This window comes from Corvus brachyrhynchos, unplaced genomic scaffold (genome assembly GCF_000691975.1).
Source record: "Corvus brachyrhynchos isolate BGI_N302 unplaced genomic scaffold, ASM69197v1 scaffold148, whole genome shotgun sequence".
Lineage (NCBI taxonomy): Eukaryota > Metazoa > Chordata > Aves > Passeriformes > Corvidae > Corvus > Corvus brachyrhynchos.
In genome coordinates, this window is record NW_008239785.1 from 2542903 (window position 1) to 2564529 (window position 21627).

The window sequence follows — 21627 nt, forward strand, 5'->3', positions numbered from 1 at the left end:
TGTCAAACAGGAGTTACCCAGAAGCTGCTCTCCAGGTATCGTCCAAACCTCACTTGGTTTCATTCCTCTTCCCAGCAGCTGCTGTGGCTGCCTTCATTCTCTTGAATTCTCTGACCAGCCAGCAGGGGACATCTTCCAGATTCTGCTCATTTTTTACACCCCTTTTGCCTCTCACATCCTCCCACGTGGCTGTTTTACTGCATTTTAAGGCTGGCTGAGCCACTTGGGTTTGTTTTCTGTAGAAGAGTTGGGTGAAGGAGGAAAGCATTGAGACAAAATTTTACAGTCCAGTAGGAGCTGAATAAATCCTGACTTCTGAATTAAATTACTTCAAGGTTTCTTCAATCACATCTGTCCAACTGTAAGATGGTGCTGAAACCTTTCTGTTCTGGCTCATTCCCAGTTACCCTCTACTCTGAGACAGAATCCTAGAAAACACAGATTGCACGAACTTTCCAGATCTCTCACCCAACCCCACTCCCTGTGCAGCTCTCAGGCCAACAAACAGAACAAATCCATGAGGGTTTTTTAAAAGCCTTTCGTCAGCTAAGTATGCTTGAGAGAGAATATTTCGATATCTGCTCCTATGGGAACTCAGCTCCATGGTTCGAGCTGAGTCACTTCCCTTAGAGTGGAGAAGTGGCAAGACCTGCAGAGACACCATGAGGTTTCTGTCTGGCAAAAGGGAAATACATTCAAAGGATGAGTCAGGCTGGAATAAATGAAATACTCCTTAGCACGGGTGTCAGAGGGCTAAATCTGGATCTGGAGCTGTGGGCTCTCCGCAGTGGTTCGAGGTTGAATGTTCCCATTTCCCCAGGCTGGAGCTGGGCATGGTCTGTGGGGAGGGGAGGAGGACGAAGCCAAAAAAAGAGATTGGGCGTGGTCTCGATGTGTTTGGAGTGTGCTGATGGGGAGTGAAGCACATTTTGGGAATGCTGAAGCTGTGGGGCCAAAAGGCTGGGCAAGTCACACAGCCAGCAAGGGTCAGGCAGGTATTGGGCTGAGTGGAGCAGCACGATTTGGGAATCCAGATTTTAGGGTGCTGGTGAGAATCCCTGCCAAAACTCCCAGATTTAGCCTTGGTACTCAGCACTCCCTGCCATCTTCTTGTTGGAAACTGGGAGCTGTTCTTTGCTTGGGAAAGGGCTCAGGGAGGGTGGAAGGGTCAACAGTTCTGCAGCCCATGCAGAAGGTTTTAAATATTAAAGCAGGGAAGTGCAATTTGGAGTCTGCTGCTGCTCTGGAAGTGCAGTGGGAGTAGGGCAGGAGGAGATGTTGTGCATTAATATGACTCCAGGTCTGGTCCCTGCCTCAATGATTAACTGGCTGTGCAGCAGGAGGCTGCCATGTGACAGCTGGATTGGTACCATTAAATTCCAATCTGAAGGAAAAGAGGAGGCACAGGGAACAATTGGTGTTGGATCCTTCGGCAGAGGCAGATTTTTCCACCACCACCACCATCTACAGTTCTGTCTCTTTGATGTGACTTGGGCTCTTCACTTGAGAAGTCTCTCCCTGCCCCTGCTGCTGGGAAACGTGGCTGTTTCCCTCCTTTGGGGAGTGTGGAGTAACTGGGTATTTCCAAAGTGCTTTGAGATCTTGTGCAAAGAGGTGTTGCTGCAGGAACCGCAGGTGCTACTGACAGATTTCCTACTGTCAGCCCTGAAATCTTGGTGCTGTCCCTGGGGGCTGGGGAAGGCCTTTACCTTAGAAGGATTACCCCATCCTTAGGGATTAAGGATCCTTACCCTGGAAGGGTTGCCCCATCCTGTGTGTGCTTGCCCGGGGTTGCTTCCAGACAAAGAAAGAAACAGAGCCCTCTTCCTCCACATCATTCTGCCCAGGTTTTACCTCAAGTGCTCCAGCTTCATGCGACCTATTCCCTAAAAACCATTATTTTGCATTAATTTCTTTCTGGCTGGGGGGATGCACTGAGCAGCCATAGGGACCAGGGTTAAGGCCACTTGGCCAGCACCTCCCCGTCCTCGGTGTGCCTTCTTCCGGAGATCATGAGGACTTCTCACCACTCACAGAGCAGTAGATGGTCAAACTGTGCCTCTGCCACATGATGGACACTGTGATTTATCAGCTCTGCCTCACAGCGCTGTCTCCCTTTGCAAGCACGGCTGGAGGTGGTGGGAGGCGTGGGGTGAAGTTTGGATCCAGCTGCTCCCGGAGCACCCAGGAGCAGAGCCAGGAGCAGAGCCAGCCCTCACTAGTGAGCAGCTCCTGTCGCATCACAGGCACCTCCAGCTGTAAAGAACTGCCAGGGGTGTGTTGGAGGTGAGTTTTGCCAAGGCAGGCTGTGATCAGGAGGAGTTTCAGGTTAGAGCTGCACAGAAAAGCCCAAGTGACAAATGTGAGGTTTGTGGGTGGGGAGGAAACCCTGGGATGTGCAGGGTGGGGATCTTTATTTCAGTCAAGGCTCTCTCAGCAGCCGTAGCAGCTGTTACTCACCTGGTCTGCTCTCTGGAGTGAGTCAGCTCCAAGAGACTGGAACCAGTATTTCAGCCCCCTCCTTGCTCAAGGGCTGGCCCTGTGCCACTGAGAGAGGCCCCAGCGGGACATGAAGTGGCCCACGTCACGGGGAGCAGGAGCACGGACTTGTACCTGCTGCTGCTGGCTGCCAGATCTCCCACCTCAGGTCCTCAAACGGACCAGGATCCCTCCCTGCTGGGTCCTCCCAACCCACCTGCCATTTCCTACACAACTCCTATGGTTTCCAGACGCTGGAGCAAAAGGTATCAGCTTGGCTCCATTTAGGAGCTCAGCTCAGCAAATCCTGTCTTTCTAAACTTTTCCTTTCCCTTGTTCAACTTGTGTCTCTTCCTTCTCCTCCTCCTCCTCCTCCTCCTTTTCCATGTACTTTGCTCTGTGAGGGCTGGGCTCTGGCTGGGACACACTGCCTCTCCCCTTGGCCCAGCCTGACTGCAATAATATTCCATGTTTTGGCATGTCCCTCTGGAGTGTGGGGGCGGTGGGAGGGGTTGTCCTTCAGCCTCCTCCCATCATCCAAGCTTGTGGAGCTTGGTGGGCTCCTCAGGGGCTTTGGCAAGGGTGTGGGGAGAACTGTTGGTGGAAAAGCCATGGGGAGAATGCTTTGTGCTGAAGCTGGTCAGTATTTGGTGTCTGTGCTCCGGATTAACCTGGTACATGGGCACCATGGGGGCATGGAGGTACCTGGGTGTCAGCCCCAAGTTCTTCCACCTTCACAAACATTCCCCTGGCCCCTCCTCAGCTCAGGCACATGCTGTAGGTCCTGCTTTTCTCAACTCAGCCCCCAAACCAGCAAATAAATTGGCTTTGAAATCTGTATCCCCCATTCGCTGTCCTTGCAGTGAGGGGATGATAAATCCAGTGTCTGAAATGGAATTATCTCACTGGGAGAGGGAAGTGGAAGAAATACTTGCTGCATACACAGCACATGACAGTGATGGTGGAAACATTTTAAAGTGGTCACAAGGTGCTGTGAGGCAAATGAGAGACATCCAGGTCTACACATGAAGTCTGTGACCTCCTCAGATTCATCCTTGCACATCCCTTCGATGGAGCTGGCAGCTCTTGTGCCAAACCCCTGCTCCTGCACAGGGCTCCCAAGGGGAACAGAGCTTTCACAACTGCCCTGTCCTGTGTGGGTGGCTGGGAGTCCCCTTTGCTCTTCCCAGAAGGATGGAGTTTGCCTTGACATCCTTCTAAGATGCCCCAAATGAGGTGGGAGGTGCTGTGTGTTCCCCACTTCCTTCCCAGGTACCACCATCTTTTGGGAGGTGCCCCCAAAGTGCTCAGGAGAGCCTGTGGCAGGAGAGATGTGGGGTCAGGGCAGGAGTAACTGGAAGGCCCCACAGGAAGCAGGGAGGGGGGATGACTGACATCCCTCCCAGGTATGGAATCGTTGGCCCCACAGCACCCAGTGGGTCTCAGGGGGATTCCCCACCTGGGCAGCCCCAAAGAGGGAGAACAGGGATGTCTTTCTCATTTTGAAACCACCTTCCTCCCCCCTGCCTAGTGACTGCACTGTCCACCTTGCCAAAGCCTGGAAGGCACCACTGGGTTTTGCAGAGTCATTGGACCCGTGGTTAAAAGGAGAAGTGAGGGAGGGACATGTTGAAATCAGTTTTTTGACTATTTGCCCATTTCCATCCGAGAGATAAGGGTGAGGCCAGGCTGCGGCTTCAGGATCGAGACAAGAGGTAGGAGATAAACTGCTATTAATGCTGATGGAGAGTCCTTTCCTAACAGGTTTTCCTTTAAGGGGAAGATGATTCCCTATAAAGAAGGTGATGATGCTTGTTCTTTGGAGATCTGTTTTCTCAGCAGCCCCTACAACCCCATTCACCAGCGACCTGTGGACTTTAGTTATACCGGGGACAGGTATAAAGGGTTTTCCTTTAGGATGACTTCTTTTTAAAAGGAACATAAGGCTTCAGTCCATATTGTGCATAAATATGGTGGCTATTTTGGGAGGCAGACTGACGGTGTGGGAAGGGGGGGCTGTTGTGGGGAATGCCGCCCCCCTCCCTCTGGAAAGTCCTGCCTCGGATGTCTGGGATGTTTTGCTAGTTGTCTGCCAGCGTGGGGAATGGAGTTTGCCAGGATTGTCTCTACTAACTAGAAATCCTTGCTCATTCTGGAGCTGCCTTTAGGGCTTCTCTTATTGTTTCCTGGACAAGGAGTAATTCGAGGTGCAAATACTGGAGCTTGGTGATTTTTGTCACCGGTATTTTGTGGAAGGGATGGCTGCTGGTAAAACCCGGGGGGGAAAAGGACCAAACAGCTCTCCCTTGGCACACAGAGAGGCTCAAATCCCTGTGATCCCTGCACTGAGTCCTGCCTAAGGACCGTGCTGGCCTCTGATGGGAGCTGAGTGCTGCCCACCCTGCCGGACTGTGCCTGAGCATTTCAGTGGGCATTGCAAACCAGGCAGTGGCCACCTGGGGAGCTGCTGGGGAAAGTGCTTTTAAACAGACTCTCCCACACTGCAGCTGAACTTTTCCTTTGTAAAGCCTGCACAACCCCAGCCCAGCCACCAGCTCCTGGCTGGAGGGTCACTGCCTGATGTTTAGCAATAGTTATGACTGGATTTTTTTTCTCCAGTGTTACAAGGAGGAAAGAAGTGGATTTGAGGACTGACTAAACTCTTTCAGCTGTTCTCTGTGCTGGTTGAGGCAAGAGACATCCTGACTGCTGTTATTTTTTGTTGGCAAGAAGCAGTGAAAGGTGTGAGCAGCTCAAGGATGCTGTGTCCGTGTCCTGCCTTCACCTCTGGGGTTGCTCTTTGCTGGGCCAGATTTTGCTTTTGCAATCAAAGCTAAAAGCAGAGATGACAGCAATGGTTTCCAAAGGCCATTGTGCACTTTTCTCTACTTCCCACTGACAACATTTTGCAGGGGAGCAGAGCACTGATGTCCCAGATCAATAAACTGCATTTGTGTGTGTCACGGGGCAAGAATCAGCTTCTCCACCACGTCTCCCTCCATCAGCAAGGGAGGAGATGCTTTTAAAGCTGTTTGCCCAAGGTGAGCCAATGGGAAAAGGCTGGATAAAGCCAAGGCTGAGGCTGGCAGGGCTGGGTAAGCACCTCTGAGCATCTCTGGCACCAAAGGGAACGGGCGTTCTCACTACATGTGGGGTGAGGAGGGGGCTCCAGTGCCAAACTGGGGAGTGCACAAGAAAGGGTTCTGAAGCCCAGTTCCTTGGGGCGCCCAGTTCCTTGGGGCACCCAGTTCCTGGGGACAGTTACCAGAGCTCCTGTCAGGGGAGACAGCAGAAGTGTAACAAGCAGCTTTTTTCAGACCTCAGGGGACAAGGCTGACAAATCACAGGAGTGGATTTCAGCTTTTTGGTGTCTCACTGTATCTCTGGATTATTTTTCTGTAGATTATCTTGGCATCCCTCTGCCCTGGCAATTCACTGTGTTTATGTTGTGCAGCCCCTCTTGGCCCCAGTCCTGTACTGGTTGACCTGGATAAAGAAAATCTGCCCCCCACATCAACCCCCTGCCTGTGCTCTCAGCCCTTTGTCCATCTCCTGGTCCTGCAACCTCAGGGAACCCTTTTGCCATTATCACCTGCTCTTACAGGGTTCCAGGGCAAAGGGAAGGTCCTAAACTAACCTGCCTCAACTGAAGGACTGGATGAGTGCAAGGCTGGAAGGGCCTGGCTGCCTGCCCTCCTCCTCTCGCAGGGATGCTGCTGCCAGCATCCTCCTGCAGCCGTGCTTGGAGCCAGTGTGCTCTGGGTCTCTGTGCTGATGGACTCTGACTCCTTCCCTGCTGTTAAGGAGACAAACTTTCCAGTGCAGTTTCCATGGTCATGGTTTCCTGTTTGGATTCAGCACAAATCCCTGAGTGCCTGCACAGTACCACTGATCCCAATGTGGAGCCACTGCTGCCTGTGTTACAGCTGAAGCACCTTTTTAATGGCTTTTGGACCTTCCAGGGGACAGAAAGAGGCTGGGAACACAGCACAGGGCCTGTGGCTCCTCAGCAGCCCCGGCAGGGACACCAAACCCCAGCAGTGACACTGAGCATGGGCTGTCATCCTTGTCCTTCCCCAGCCTGTGGGTCTGGCTGCTGAGCAGCAAATGCTTGTGCAGCTCAAGAGCTCCTCCAAAGCCCAGGCCGCTCTCAGCTGTGTCTGTAGGCACAACAGACACCCAGGAGCAAGCTGGCTCTTCCCCATGCCATCTCCTGATGCCCAGCCAGGCCTTCCCCCACCCAGTTTGTTATCAGTGAGAGCATCCTGATAGGGATCTGCGAGGGGAGGGCACGGCTGCCGGTCTGTGACAGGCAACTGCCTGGCAGGTTCCAATCAGATAAAGCGTTTACAAGAATGAAAGCTGATAGTAAAGAACAAATTTTCAACTTCATTTCTTGCTGCTTTTTTTTCTCAGTAGCTCTTTCTGGACAGCCCGTTTGGGGAAAAGGTCACAGGCCCTTTCTTGGTGCTGTTTTTGGCTCTTTACTGCATCTGTTCTCAGCCCAACCTTGTGCAACGCTCCTGGGTGTTGCAAGGACTTCTCACCCTGCAGCTTTTGCATGGGGTTTCAAATCCCCTCCACCCCCCGGGGCTGAAGACCCCCCCTGCTTTCTACAAGGTCCCTGTCTGTGCTCTCAAGGCGCTCTCAAGGCACGATGGATCCAAAAGACACCTTGGAGCCCAGATCCTTCTTGTTGCCTCCACCAGTCCTCTCCATCTCCCCTTCCCCTGCTGGCCTTAGCCTTCTCAGGACTATTTCTCTCCACTTACTCCCAATTCCAGGCTCATAAGCAATAGCAGGGACTGGATGTGACACCTTCCTTTTGCCCCCAGCCCATGTGTGCCACACAGTCCCCATGCTGTGGGGACGCCGGGGCGCCTGCGTCCCTGGGGTGCTCTGGAAGGAGCCCTGAGCACGTTTCCGCTTTGCTAAAATGGCCACGCCGTGATAAGGTCTGTGGTTTCCTCCTCTGAGCAAGCGAGGGAGGCCACAGCTTCAGGCAGAGCTGCAGCCCTGCCCCACGCTCAGCCTCCCCCTGAGATGGATCGTGCTGGTGGGAGCCCCCAGGGGACCCTCCCCGGGGAGGAGAGCCCCGAGGTAGGTGGCTCTGAGCCCGGGGGGCTGGGGAGAGCATTTGGGGTGCGATGACACCAGGCAGGGTCAGGGTGGCTGTGCCCAGGGGACCCGGGGGGGCAGCGCTGGGTGCTGAGGCTGTAAAAGGGGAATGAGAGAAAAGGGGCCGAGGCCACGTCCTGGGTGTGATGCTTTGCCAGGGTCACCAAGGGATGGGGGTACCATACCCATGTAAATGTGCACCCCAGGGTGAGTACGGGGTCAGCTGCAGCTCTGTGCCCCCACTGAGGGTCCCCTTTTAGCTTGGCTATGGCTTCCCAGCCCCCTCCCAGCCCCTCTGGGGTCTCTGCTGCCAGCAGCTCCCCCAAGCCCTGCTCTGGGCCATCCCAACCTGACGCACTTCCTCTGTGTCCCTGCGTCTGTTCCCATGAGATGGGACCCACAGCTCTGCTGAGAGCACGAGGGCACAGTCCCCCGTGTTGGACTCCTGGGATGATCTGTCCTGGTGGACTTGTCCTCCCTCTCGAGCACGCCTGTCCCTGCAGCCCTCACTGCTGCAGCTGCTGGGGTGGGCTGATGCCGGTGGCTGTATCTAGACCCCGATTTAAGCAACACTCCTGGATTTGAGCTGGGTTCTTGGCATGGGGATTAGCAGCAGTAAACATGTCCTGGTGGCTCAGCTCAGCTTTAGCTTAACCAGTCCCGTGTGCACATGGGAGCATGGAGCAGATCCCGCAGCGTGTCCGGGGGCAGAAGGGAACAGCAGGGAGCTGCTCCCAAAACCAGCAGGGATTCCTCCCCCTGCCCTCCTGTGCTGCCCCATTGCTGGGCAAGGAGCAGATGCTCGTGTCTTGCTGATAAATAACAGCAGCAGAGAAATAAAATCCTTTTTCTGTCCCCTCTGCACTTGTGACCTTGCCATGGGGCAGTGCTGACTGTGGGGATGCTGAAGGATTTGGGATGGGGCCATGTCCCCCATGCCTTGGCACAGGCAGGACAGTGCCAGCAGCAGCAGAAGGTGGATGGTCCCTGGGCAGGGGCAGGCTGGGACCCTCCTGAGTGCAACAGGTTTCCCTTTCACAGGGGCTGCTGCCCCCAGCACTCACCAGTGGGTACAAGAAGGGATGTGGAGGCAGGTGGGAGAGAAGCAGCTCAAGGGTTAAACTTGCCAGGGCCGGAAGGGTTGAATTCAGTCCAGATGGCCGGGGGATTATGCCAGCCCTAGATTTGCCATAAGCAAATGTTAATGTTCAAGCTCAGGGTTGGTTTATTTTTTTCTGTTAGGGGTATCCTAAGGTCACTTTGGGGCCTGGGCTGACCCACAGGTAGGACTTGTCCATCCATCCATCCACCCATCCATGCATCCATCCATCTCCACCAGCCCTGGATGAGCAGGTGCTGGGACCATGCTCTGCAAATGCCTCTCAGCCCAGAAAAGCCCAAACTCATTTTAAAAACTTCTGTTACATTTTTTGGTGTCACCCCTTGTATTCCCAGAGGCTCCAGTGCCAGGACCAGTAGCAGATGGCACAGGGACACTGGTCCCCTTCCTCTGGTGGTGTCACCGCTTGGATTTAATTCTCGTTTGGAAAGTCAGTGCTGTTGCTGGTCACCCTTCATGTGGGGAATGAGCAGTGCACCCTTGCAGCTTTCAGAGATTTGCAGCAGTGCACCAAATCCTGATGGCTTTTGGCATCTCCCTGCCCAGCCTGGAGCTCCTCACTGTGCTCTGGCCCCCTGCCCTGTGCCTCAGCTGCTTTGCTCTCCAGCCTGGTGCTGCTGGAATGAGCAGCTCTAGGGGGTGAGAGGTGGGTGGTTGGCTTTTAAAGCCTCCTGGGGGTAACCCCAAGCTGCTGTTGCCACCCTTGCAGCCCCCTCCTCAATTAATGGGGCTGGGGGGGAAGCCCCCCGTGCTGCCCTGCTGGTGGGTGATTCCCCTCGGCTGTGGGGTGTCACAGCATCCTTTGGGACATCCCACCCTCATGTGCTGTGGGTGAAGCCACCCCGTCCTGGCTGCCCTGCCTTGTCCGGCCGCGATTTCCTCCTCAAACCACGCTCGTGATGGGAAACCTCTCTGCTTCTCTTCTCTCCCCAGATGGATCTGTCCCACCGGTTCTCCAAGGACGAGGTACGAGCATGGCCCTGCTGTGGTGTCCCTTGGTGGTGCTGGAGGGGGTGGCAGTGCTGCAGGGGCCTGGGGACATGGCTCAGCTCCTGGAGATGCTCCCCAGGGACAGCCGGTGTGGGCGGGCAGGGCTGGATGCAGGGGGTGCCAGGAGCTCAGGGAGCTGTGAGGAGGAAGTCTGCTGATCCTGGGGGATGCACGGAGCATGTCCCCACTGGCTGTCCCCACACGAGGTGCCAGCACTGTCCCCCCACAGCTGGCCCTGCTCTACGAGGAGGTTCTCTACACCATCCAGCACCGCCTGGGCAAGCCCGAGCAGCAGCACATCGGGGACTCCCAGGAGCTCTACTCCTACGTGCAGAAGGTGTGTCCCTTCCTGACAGGGTCCCCAAAACCTGGTCCCTGACACATCCATCCTCCCAGCTACAGGGGATGGTGGGGGTCTGTTATGCCCCAAGCTCACTCAGTGGGTTTTTAAATGGGCTTTGTTTTACTCTGGTGGTTCACAAGAGACCACAAAATTCTCAGGAGGCTGAATAACAAACTTTCACTTGCAAACTTGAGAATATTAAAGCTGAATAAGGTTGTGCTTTCCATGTGCCAGGGGCTTGGGCTTGACCAGAGGCTCCAGGAGCTAGGATGTGGAAGTGCCCCATCCCACCTGCTCAGAACTTGCCCTGACTCCACACACACACTTTCCCTCTGGTTGTTTGGAGACAATAATCATTCCTCTGGGCCCTACAGGGTCACTCAGAGGGAGCTCTTAACAAGCACCATAAAAGATGCAGCAGCAGCATCCAGCTGGAGGGCTGGGAGCAGCCTGTGGCTGGGAAATGTTAGCCCTGGGGAGAAGTGTTTATCTTAGGCTGGGGATGGTGGGAAGAAGGCTCTCCCTCAAGGGCTTTCAGCTGGTCCCCAGCCTTCCTGCCGGGCTCTTTGCTGCTCTCCTCTCTCCTCGGGCTGCAGCTGGCTCCCAGGGAGCAGCAGGAAGCCCCTGGCTGTGCTCCAGCCCCTGTTAACAGGGCAGCATCCATCAGCAGCCCCGATATCCACACAGGCTTTTGGCATGGACGCAGAGGAGCACAGTGTCATCATGCAGAAGGTCATGGAGCTGGAGGTACAGTGTCCCCAGTATGCAGCTGGGGTGGTGCTGGGTGGCTGCAGTGCCTCTGAGCCCCTGTGATTGTGATTTGGGGTGCCCTGGGGTTGTCACTGCTTGGGTGGGAGCTGATGGTGTGGTCCTGCTCGAGCCCCATCCTTCCTTGCAGGGTTGTTCCTTCCTGGCAGGGTTGATCCTTCCTCACAGGGTTGGTGACCCCACACATTAATAGCTATTTCTTCATTTTTCCAGAGCCCCATTTACTGCCTGAAAGCCACTGTGAAGGAAGCCAAGGGGATTTTGGGTAAAGACGTCAGCGGTAAGTGGAGACGGGTGGGTGTCCTGTGGGAAGAGGGGCAGCTGCTGCTCCCGAGTGGAATTCCCACACCTCCGCCCTCGCAGGACTCAGTGACCCCTACTGCCTGCTGGGCATCGAGGTCAGGAGCCAGGAACCAGCCCACCCCGACCACAAGAAGAGGATGAAGGCAGTGGTCAAAGACCTCATCCCCGAAGACCAAATCCATCGCACCCAAGTCATAAACCAGACCCTCAGCCCGGTGTGGAACGAGACGTTCATCCTGTAATCCAGCCCCACCCCTTGGCTCTGCTCTCCGGGGGGGTGCAGGGGGAGGCCGGGGCTCTTGGGTGTGGATGGAGGGTTCACCACTGGTATGTTACTCGAGTAACAGCATCCCCTGGTGCCTTGCAGGGAGTTTAAAGATGCGGAGACAGCCAGCTTCCACCTGGACATGTGGTGAGTGACAGCATCCCAGTGACCCCGGGACCCTGCCCCGAGGGTGTTCTGCCTCCTGGGAGAATCCCTGGGGTGTTCCTTCAACCTGCACCCTTTTAAAGGCTCAGAAAGCAGCTGGGGACCCCTTTCCCCATCACCTTCTGTGGAGCAGTGCTCAGTGCAGGATGTGACCTGTGCCAGGAGAGAAAACCCAGGCTGGCTGTGCCCAGGCAGGGCTGGTCCTAAGCCCTGGTTTAATTTATGGAGAGAAGCCACGCGCTCGCAGATTTGGGCTGGGTTTTGGGATGGCCTCAATCCTGACACTTCCCTGCTCCTGTACTTTCCCTTCTCCACTGTCATTGCAATTCCCTGCTCTATTTTTCCCTCATCTGGGTCTCCCCCCCTTCCCCCGCGGTGGGTTTTGCCTCCCGTCCTCGCAGGGATTCAGACGTGGTGGAGTCGATGCGGCACAAGCTGGGGGAGCTGACGGACCTCCACGGCCTCAAAAGGTTGGTGCCGGTGTGGCCCCAAGGCTGCTGAGGAAAGAGGGGGTGGAAAACGTTTATTTGCCTGCTGGATTTTAAAAATCGCCTTTGGAAGGACGGGGGGAGGGAGGGAGGGAGGGAGGTGGGGTGGCAGGTCTGTGTCACCCTTCTGCATCCCGAGCACGGCCGGGTCACAGCTGCAGGACACCTTCCCACCCCATCCTTTGTCTGTGCCTTTCAGGATCTTCAAAGACGCTCGAAAAGACAAAGGGCAGGACGATTTCCTGGGGAACGTGGTGGTGCGCCTGAAGGTGAGCGCCCAGTGCATCCCCTCCTCCAAGGGGCTCCCCAGGCGCCAGTTCAACCTCCTGGGATCCGGGCAGGATCCCAGCCCTGTGGCAGCACCCAGCACAGCCTGGATCCTGTCTCAGAGCCACGAAGTGATGTCAGGTCCCTCACTGTGCCACAGTCATTCCAACACGCTCAGTCATTGTATATCCTGTATTTTTAATCCAATCTCCTGCTCCATGAACGCAGTGGGATGAAGATCCCCTGGGCTTTGAATGAGATCCTTCTCCTGGGAAGGCTGCCCACGGCTTCCCCCTTGTCCCTCTGTGCCCGCAGGACCTGCACTGCTGGAATGACCATTGGTACCAGCTGGAGCCACGGACAGAGACTTATCCCGACCGGGGACACTGTCACCTGCAGTTCCTACTGACTCACAAGAAGGTGGGATGGAATGGGAAGAGGGGTCCTTTCCCATTGCCTGGGCAGGATGGGACAGCTGCCTGTCCCTTGGGGCTTGTCTGGGGCCTGCCCCAGGAGCAGAGGTGCCAGCACCAGGGTCTGCATGAGCTGGACCCTCCCCAGACCCTGCTCCTGGTGCACCTGCAGCCCTTGGCTCTCCAGGCTCACTTTTTGGGTGCTGTGTCCCCACTGTGACAGTGTCCCTGTGTGTCCAGGCAGGTGATGGTTCTCTCTGCCTTGTCTCTTTCCAGAGAGCCACCACGAGCAGCCGGACACAGCCAAGCTACACCGTCCACCGCCACCTCCTGCAGCAGCTGGTGTCCTACGAGATCCTCCAGCACCAGGTACCACCAGTGCTGGTACCAGCACCAGAATCAGCCCTCCAGCAGCTGGGCTGGGGGAGAGCTTCCTTTGCAGCCCACACCCCGACACTTGTGTGATGGGAATGAGGGTCAGGATGGTGCCAGGCATCCTTCTGGGGCTCCCATTCCTGCAAATACACCCCACCATGGTGCCTGTCCCCCTCCTCGCTCATCCTGTCTTGCTCCAGGACACATTCCCCTCCCCCTTTCCCCCCAGCAGGCCGGCAGCACCTCCTGGGACGGGGAGCTGAGCAGCCACGCCAGCACCGTGCTGTACCTGCACGCCACACAGAAGGACCTCTCCGACTTCCACCAGGACATGGCGTGAGTACCCCACACCCAGGGAGCCCCAGTGCAGCACCTGGGGGGTCAAGGGCCCCAAAACCTTCCCTGGGACCATCTGGCCATAGCTGGTGTGTCCCATGAGCTCAGGTGTTGCCCCCAGGACACCTGGGTGCTGCCCCTGTGATCCCAGCTGTGGCTGGGGGGGGGGGGGGGGGCGGGGCGCCCCCGGCACCGGGAATTGCGGTTCGGAACGAAGCCAAAAGGAAAAGAAACCAAAAAAAAACCAAAAAAAAAAACCAGGAAAAACTCCTCCACCAGATCACCAGCATCGAGTACCAGTGGGTGCGGGAGCGCCTGAGGCCAGAGCAGGTGAGGGGGCTCCAGCACCACGTGCGGGGTCAGAGATCAGGGGAAGGTGCCCCAGGCACCCAACCCTGAGCCTCTCCTCCCAGGAGCTCCTGGGGCTGTTTCACTCCCAGTGTTCCAGGAAGGGCAGGAGGTTGTGGGGTACAGGGGTGCCAGGATGTCTGCAGGGCATTTCCCAGTGCTTTGTTCCCCCTCTCTGTGAAGAACCCCTTACCCTTTGCACTGACATCCTCCTCCTCCTCCATCCCTGCCATCAGGTCAATCCCAACCCCCTGCAAAACTCAAACATGACCCAATTTCTGCTTCTCCCAGCCTGTTTTCCCAGAGCATCCCTGCACCCTGCTGAGACACTGAATTTTCCATGCATAGCAATGAGGTTTAAGCACAAAGCTCAGTTCAGCCCCTCCAGGGAGAAGCTACCAGAGACATCAGGGGTTTTCTCCCATTCCTGGAGCAGGCTGGAAAGGAACGGGAGCACCAGCTCCCTCCACTGTGGTGCCATGGTCCTGCCAGCATCTCCCTGTCACTGAGGAGGACAGTGCATGTTTCCTTTCTTCTCCTCAGAAAGCAGAGCTGGCCGAGTCCTTCCAGTCCTTGCTGACCTACGGGGTCTCCCTCATCCGTAGGTTCCGCATCATTTTCCCCCTCTCCGTGCCGAGGTCCACGGAGAGGCTCCAGTCCCTGCTGCGGTGAGTTGGGCACTGGTGCCAGCTGTGTGTGGGGTCCTGTGGCTTGGCCACTGTAATGGCCAAGCCCCTGAGCTCGAGCAAAACCAGTGTGAGCCCTTCCTCCCCTGTCTAGGCTGCTGTGACACTTGTCCTGTCCCATCCCTCAGCCTGGGCTCCCTGTGGGGAATGTCACTGGGAGGGGAAGTCTGTTTGGGCTGTCTCTCTGGGGGAAGAGGTGTTTGTTTCTCATGGCAGGTGCTGGGTTTCACTCGAGGTTCTCACTTTGTAGGGTCCTGGTTCAGATGTGCAAAACAAAAGCTTTCCGTGAGCTCTGCACACCCAGCCCTGACCTTCCCCAGATGGTCTCCACAGCTCTGAAGGTACTGGGGGTCTCACCCGCCCCAGCCCCAGCAGGGTGGGACCCTCTGGGTCTCCCTTCCCTTCCATCCCCTGCCCAATGCCCACAGCTCAGCAAATCCCCACGGATCACCATGGTGTGGGAAATACTCGCCCCTCTTCAACCTGGTGGCCCCAGCCTGTGGTTCCCACCACAGGTCCTCACCCCACCCAGGGGACAGGGAGAGTGAAGGGGGTGACAGAGCTGGCTTTGCTCCTCCTGCTTCCCTGCCATCCCACCAGGACTCCTCTCTTGCAGTCAGGCACCACGGAGTGGTTTCACATGCAGAAGCAGCACCTCAAGCCCATGGTGAAGGTCAGTTCCCACCTCTGTCTCTCCGACACGATAAAGTCACCTCAAAATGTCTGAGCATCCAAAACAAGCTGTTCCTTCCTTTGCAGAGCATAGAGGAGAATAGCAAAGCCTTGTCCAAGCTCCTTCTGGAGGTGATAGAAGATCTCAAGCAGTGCCAAAAGATCTGGAATAAATTGTTCAGCACGTAGGTTTCAGTGCTTGATCTCGCCCCCATCCACCTTCCCTGGGGTCAAGAGTGACAGAGCACTTTGATGCCTCATTCCTTGGCCTTTGGGCTCCCCAGATGGGATCTTTGGTCCCATCTCTGCCCCTTAGAGCTTTGCTGTCCTCACCCAGGACGTGGCCCGGCAGGGTTTGCTGGGCTGCCTTTGCTGGGCTGGGGTTGGCAGGCTCCTGACTCCATGTTTCTCTCTTGCAGCAACCTGAAGCTGAATATCTTCTCCATTGCCTACCTGGAGCTGGAGAGCCTGGTGAGCAAGCCTGGGCTGCTCTGCCCTCGAGGAACTAAGGTCTAAAGACAGGCTGAGGTTTTTGGCCACCCTTCAGGAGGCAACTGCTTGTTGCAATCCTGGAAAGGGAGCAAGGGAAACTGCCTGTCTCTCCCTGTGCACCCATAGAGTGATGATGGTGACTATTTGACCCGACAAATCTTCTGAAATGCCACCCAAAAGGAATAGGAGTCCCCTGAGCTGACCCTGACTCCAGAAGGAGCCTTCCTGGCTGGACTTCACTGTGTCCCCCCGTCCTTGCTCCCATTCAGGTTGCGGAGCATGTCCAGGAGCAGCTGCACAAGGTGGACAGCAGCATGTCCAGACCCACAGCTGAGAGCCTCTTTGATCTCTACAGGAAGATGCAGGAGCTCTATGAGATGAAGGACTCCCTCTCAAGGAGGTATCCAAGCCCAGGAGAGGGGAGGCGCGGAAGGGAGGGATCGAGCAGTTAACTGACAGGATCTCCAGATCCTTCCCACACACCTACCTCACTAATTGCACCCCAGGCAGAGCAGGCTGTTGGTGTCTGGTGTCAATGGGAGCATCACCAGGAGAGTTTTGGGCTCATCTCTGAGTGGGGTTGGTGTGAGAGCAGGAGGAGTGATGTGAGAGCAGGAGGGGTGACGGCCCCGTGCCGCTGCTGTGCGGTTGGAGAAGCCGGTGCCTTCATCCCTAGGGATGGACCTCTGGCTCTGAGCAATTTCCACCAGTGGTTCGAGGAAGCTTTGCCCCTGTGGCTGCAGAAGGCCTACACCACCACGCTAGAGAGGGCTCAGAAAGCCATCCAGATGGACCAGGTAACGTGGAGAGGAGAAGTCTCCCTCCTCCCTTTGGGGACACTCCAGCTGTCCTCCATGCCTCACTGCTGTGCCTGGCTCACAGCACTGAGACCACCACATAGGTGCCTCTGGCAGCCCAGGAGCTCCTGGTTCCTCTCCCAAATGACATAACAAAGTATGTGGTCCCCTGGGCCAGATGATCCCACTCACCCTGGCCCCACACAATGTCCCTGTGTCCCTTCCCTCGCTGCTCCCTGGCAGCCCGTGTGAGCTGAGGACCCTGCATTTGGGCCATGCTGTGAGAATCCCCTTTGCTTCCAACCTCTGGGAAGAGAGAAGAGAAGAGAAGGCAGCCATGAGGCCACAGGCTCCTCTCCCTGCTCTTCAGTGGGGTCCAGCAAAGCTGGGTTGGTTATGGAGGGAAGCAGGGAGCTCATGCTGCTCTGTCCATCCTCATCTCCTCCACTCTCCAAAGTGGTTGTGTGGTGATGTTGGGATATAAGGAGCTGATGATGGGCCAGAGAGCCCCAAAGTAAAGAAGCAGCTCTGCTGCCTGGGATGGCATCTCTATATAAGGAGCTGTGTTTGCCTTCTCTGCCCCTCAGCTGAAGCCTTGCGGGTACCAAAAGCACAGCACATCCACTGTTGACCTGTCCACCTGCTACGCCCAGATCGTGACAACCTGGCAGCAGCTCAACTGGCCAGACCCTGACAAAGCCTTCATGATCATGGTCAATCTCCTGGAGGTTTGTACACCTGGGCACCAGCACCTGGAGTTTCCTCCTCCTCTTGGAGATGTGTCTCCTTGAAGGAGCCAGTACTCCCCAGTGATGTGGTTCCCTGAGCCCACGGTGGTCCCTGTGTTGCCTGGTTCAGTCCCGTTGGTTTCCTCTCTGTCCTGCAGGACATGTGCAAGATCTCCCTGATGTACTGCAAGCTCATCAAGGAGAGGGCTGAGGCTCTGTCGCTGAGTGAGCGGAACGAGGGCGAGGCAGCCAACAAGGTTGGTATTGCAACCTGTCCTGGTTTCTCCAGGAAAGGCAGGATTTGGCCCTGGTTTCTGGGCAGAGAGGGAGCTGAGCTGCTGAGAACCTAGCTGACATCCCCAGTTTGGGTTCCACAGGGACCAGTTGGCCATCAAAAGCCATAATCCTGGAAAATCAGGAGGGAAATGGTGTGAGCAGGGGGAGCGGAATGGGGATGGGGACACAGGTGAAGGTGAAAATGAGTATGGAGGTAGTGATGGAGATGGACTAGGGATGAGGATGGGGATGGAGATAGGAATGGCAATAGTGGTGGAGATCGCACTGGGGATGGGATGTGGGATGCTTCAGGGAGTGTGGACACCCTGAAGCAGACCCACCTTCCCCAGCTCTGCATTGTGGTGAACAACATCGAGCAGCTCCGGCTGCTGATGCTGAAGCTGCCGTCACAGCTGGACTGGGCCCAGCTGGAGCAGCGCATGAGGGGCGTCATCGACCCACAGCAGATCCAGAACGCTCTGCACAACCAGCTCAACAGCACCGTGGCCTGCCTGGACCATGAGGTCCGGGATGTGGTGCAAGCCCTGGCCACCAAGGTGACCACCTGCCTTTTGACCCCCCCCTTGGCTTTCACCTGGTGCAGAGCAGTTTCACCCAAGGTGTCCTGAAGCCCATAATGCTCCTGGGATGGAGACAAGGTGGAGCTGGGCATGGGGAGGCTGATGCAGAGGGCAGGGTCCAAGTCTCTTCCTGCATTTCTCCCTGGCAGCTGGAAAAGGGCATTGCCAGGCACATCCAGGAGCTCTCATCTTCCAGTGACACCCAGAAGCCTGAGGATGTAAGTATCTAGTCCAGCCCCTCCTGGACCATCTTTTTTGGGCAGTCTTTTCTTGCTTGGTGGAGGCCTCTGTCACCCTCCATCGCTGCTCCCTGCCCACGCCTGGGGCACAGGACACACCAGTGACGGGGCCCAGACCTCCACATGCTTCGCTTGATGCCTGTGTCAGCAGCAGGACCAGACCAGGCACAGCCTGCCTATGTTCTGTGGGAAGGAGCCCCTCTGGGATCCTCCCTAGCCTGCTTTGCCCTGCTGGACACAGCCCCCCTGCCCTCCCCAATGCCCCTCTCCTCTTGCTGCAGTCCATCATCCCGCTCATGAAGTTCCTGGAGTCGGAGCTGCAGTACCTCAATGAGCATCTGGTCCAGGAGAACTTCAAAAGGTGACCAGGGCACTTGGGATGCACTGTGGCAGAGGCCACCAGTGTCACCATCCCTCGGGCAGGAGCATCCCCTCAGCTCCGTGTGGCTTGGGGCCATCCCACTTCAGGGCTGGCAGGATGAGGCACTTTCTGCTGGGGCTTTGCAAAGCCCTTCAGCTGAAGACCATCTCCCCAGCCCACCCCCTGGATCCTGCTCACAGCCTCCCTCTCCCCTGCAGCCTCCTCACTCTCCTGTGGCACCACACCCTGTCCGTGCTCTCAGCAGCAGGGGGGCCGCAGGTGCCCTCGGTCCAGCACTACCAGAGGCTGTTCTGTGCCCTGAAGGTACCAGGGGGAAGCAGGGGGTCCCTGGCAGGGACAGGGGTTTGGTTGGTGGCTGACAGCATCCTTGTTCCCCAGAGCCTGGAGCTGTGCTTCCACGCCGAGGGCTGCGGGCTGCCGCTGGAGACCCTCCACACTGCAACCTTCCAGGTATGGGGATGGGGATGGGGATGGGGAGTCCCCGTGGGAATCTTTGGGAGGGAGGGTTGCCAGGAAGGACATCCCCAGGCTGTGGACCTGTCTGTGTGCTTGACCATCACCTCTTACCCTCCCCACAGACACTGGAGACTCACCTGGCCCTCTGCTCCGCCAGCAGCCGCAAACTCATCCAGAAATACTTCAGCAACAGGATTCAGCAGCAGGTAGGAGTCCAGATGGTGCTCCCAACCTCTTCCCGCATCCCACCCTTGCTCACAGGCCCTGCCTGTGGAAATGTGGAATTTCCTCCCAGTCCTGGGGCTGTTGGGGCAGGTTTTGCCACAGTGTTGAGAGGAGTGAGCTCAGTTGCATCCAGAGGATTCCAGCAAACCCTGGGTACCCCAGAATTCCTGCTCAGCCTCTGCCAGACCCTGTGCCTCCCCTCCATGATGAGGATGAAGGACAGCACCCTTATCCCTGTACCCCACTTTCCAGCTGGACACCAGCTCAGAGAAGTACGGGGCCGTGACCATCAAAGCTCTGTACCGGCCTTTGGAGCAGAAACTCCATGTGGAAGTGCTCAACGCCACCAACCTCATCCCACTGGACTCCAACGGTGGGTGTGGGTGGGCAGGGCAGCCCCACTGTCCCAGGACCCCCCTGGGTGGGCAGGGGAGCCCCACTGCCCCGGCACCCCCTGTCCTTGGTCCCTGGAATGCCCCAGTCAGGAGAGGTGCTGGCAGTGCTTGGACTCTCTCTCGATTTCTTTCTTTACCCAAGGAGGTGGATTTGGGGGAAAAGGGGGGTTATTGCACTGGTCCGGGGTGGTCCAGTGGGATGTGGCAGGCAGGACCAGGCAGGACACAGTACCCACATCCCACCGGCCAGCAGCCAGGGCAGGCGGCTTTTCTTCATCGTGCAAAGCAGTCGCGGATAAAAAGCCACATGAGCAGGGACCTGCTCGCGGTCCGGCTGCCGTTCGGGGAGATCTCCAGGAGAGGTCACTCCTCCTGCGGCCACCCGCGGCCGATCGCTGTGCGGGCGGGGTTAGGGCGGCTCCCGCACCCTCCAGGAGCCCGGGCCGGGCTGGGGGTTGTGGTGACAGTGCCCTGCCCCCCTCCTGCAGCCACCCCAGTGTGTCCCAGCCTCCCCAGCCGGGTTCATCCCGGGGCAGAGGGGCATGGGGAAGGGGCTGATGTCTGCACCCCACCAGGCTCCAGCGACCCCTTCGTCCAGCTCACGCTGGAGCCCCGGCACGAGTTCCCCGAGGTGGTGGCCCGGACCACCCAGTGCAAGAAGAACGAGCTGCACCCCCTCTTCGATGAAGCCTTCGACTTGTATGTAGGGGCTGACGCCCACCAGGGGCCCCCCAGTCCCCACAGCCCCTCAGGCTTCAACAGAGCCTCTGCCATGGGGCTGCTGCTCCAGGAACTGCGCCCTGTCCAGGGATTTAACCCCCTGCACCCCAGTGGGGTCCCCCCAAACACCGGGGAGGGTGCGGGGCTGCGCTGGGGCCCTGAGTTTTGAGGGGTTTGGGTCAGTGTGGAGCATGGAAGGTTGAATTTTGGGACCGAGGGGGTGGGATGTGATGATCCCCAGCCTGCCGTGCCCCTGCAGCTTGATCCCCCCCGAGAAGTGTCGGCAGGGGGGGGCCTGTCTGCTGCTGACCGTGTTTGACTACGACGTGCTGGGGGCCAACGACCTGGAGGGCGAAGCCTTCTTCCCCCTGTGCCACCTGCCCGGCCTCGACACCGAGGAGGCTGACATGGGACGGGTGCCCCAGACCCGGCTCCCCCTCAACCACCCCAAGCCCACGGGGACGTGGTGCCACAGCCGGGCTGAGGCCCTGCAGCGTGGGGAGGGGGCTGTGGGGAGCATCTCCCACCATCACTCCCCTCTTCTCTGGCAGATGAGATCCTGCAGCTGCTGGAGTCCAGGAAAAGGGACAAAGAGGCTCAGGCCTTCGCTAAGCTCCGCAAGCAGCGAGCCAAGCAGTCCAAGGAGAGGGAGTGAGGGAGGGCCAGGAAGATGGCCCTGAAAGGCCAGCGGGACCACGGGACTTCTGTGGTGTTGGAGCCAGAACATCTGCAGGGAGTGTGGGGACAGAGGGGTCCCTGTGCCCGCCCCACCGCACCCGTCTCACCCCCACCTTCGGGCAGCAACGCTCCCGTGAGCCGTGGAGGGGGGACAGCTGGATTTGAGGGGATTTCTTGGCCTGCCTGGATTAGTAACACTACACGAGGGATGTGGAAGTGTGGCTGTCCCTGTCCATCCCTCTGGAGCTTGTCACTGCCAGTGCCGCATCTCCTGGCCGTGTCCCACCCTTCCTGTCTGCAACACAACTGATTCAGGCTGGGGACAGCCATGGCCAAACCAGCCTTCATTTTTTTTTTTAAATTTTTTAATTTCTTTTTCCCCTCATTTACTTGTGGATAAGCCTCTTATTTTAAATGAAAAGCCACAAAGCTGATGCGTGGGCTGACTCTGTGCTTTGGGGCAGTGGCCCTGTGCTGGGAGCAGCAGCACAGTGGGGTGGGACATGGCATTTGAGGTGCTGAA

General features: G+C 57.1%; 1 protein-coding gene across 1 annotated transcript in view; it reads left to right on the forward strand.

The window, feature by feature from the left end:
- The first annotated feature begins 7413 nt into the window (after positions 1-7413).
- Positions 7414-21627, forward strand: part of UNC13D (unc-13 homolog D) — a 16667-nt gene continuing 2453 nt past the window's right edge. The window contains exons 1-32 of the mRNA XM_017743191.1: positions 7414-7578; positions 9650-9682; positions 9936-10043; positions 10737-10796; positions 11031-11097; positions 11181-11358; positions 11488-11532; positions 11952-12020; positions 12238-12307; positions 12621-12725; positions 12995-13087; positions 13326-13429; positions 13654-13759; positions 14321-14445; positions 14714-14804; positions 15080-15136; positions 15223-15320; positions 15555-15606; positions 15897-16027; positions 16304-16424; positions 17012-17152; positions 17311-17409; positions 17779-17985; positions 18159-18227; positions 18530-18609; positions 18828-18933; positions 19009-19080; positions 19209-19292; positions 19564-19684; positions 20282-20405; positions 20686-20885; positions 20978-21619. Coding sequence (XP_017598680.1) covers positions 7522-7578; positions 9650-9682; positions 9936-10043; positions 10737-10796; positions 11031-11097; positions 11181-11358; positions 11488-11532; positions 11952-12020; positions 12238-12307; positions 12621-12725; positions 12995-13087; positions 13326-13429; positions 13654-13759; positions 14321-14445; positions 14714-14804; positions 15080-15136; positions 15223-15320; positions 15555-15606; positions 15897-16027; positions 16304-16424; positions 17012-17152; positions 17311-17409; positions 17779-17985; positions 18159-18227; positions 18530-18609; positions 18828-18933; positions 19009-19080; positions 19209-19292; positions 19564-19684; positions 20282-20405; positions 20686-20885; positions 20978-21081 — 3177 coding nt within the window. The 5' untranslated portion in view covers positions 7414-7521 and the 3' untranslated portion in view covers positions 21082-21619. The remainder of the gene's footprint in view (positions 7579-9649; positions 9683-9935; positions 10044-10736; positions 10797-11030; positions 11098-11180; positions 11359-11487; positions 11533-11951; positions 12021-12237; positions 12308-12620; positions 12726-12994; positions 13088-13325; positions 13430-13653; positions 13760-14320; positions 14446-14713; positions 14805-15079; positions 15137-15222; positions 15321-15554; positions 15607-15896; positions 16028-16303; positions 16425-17011; positions 17153-17310; positions 17410-17778; positions 17986-18158; positions 18228-18529; positions 18610-18827; positions 18934-19008; positions 19081-19208; positions 19293-19563; positions 19685-20281; positions 20406-20685; positions 20886-20977; positions 21620-21627) is intronic.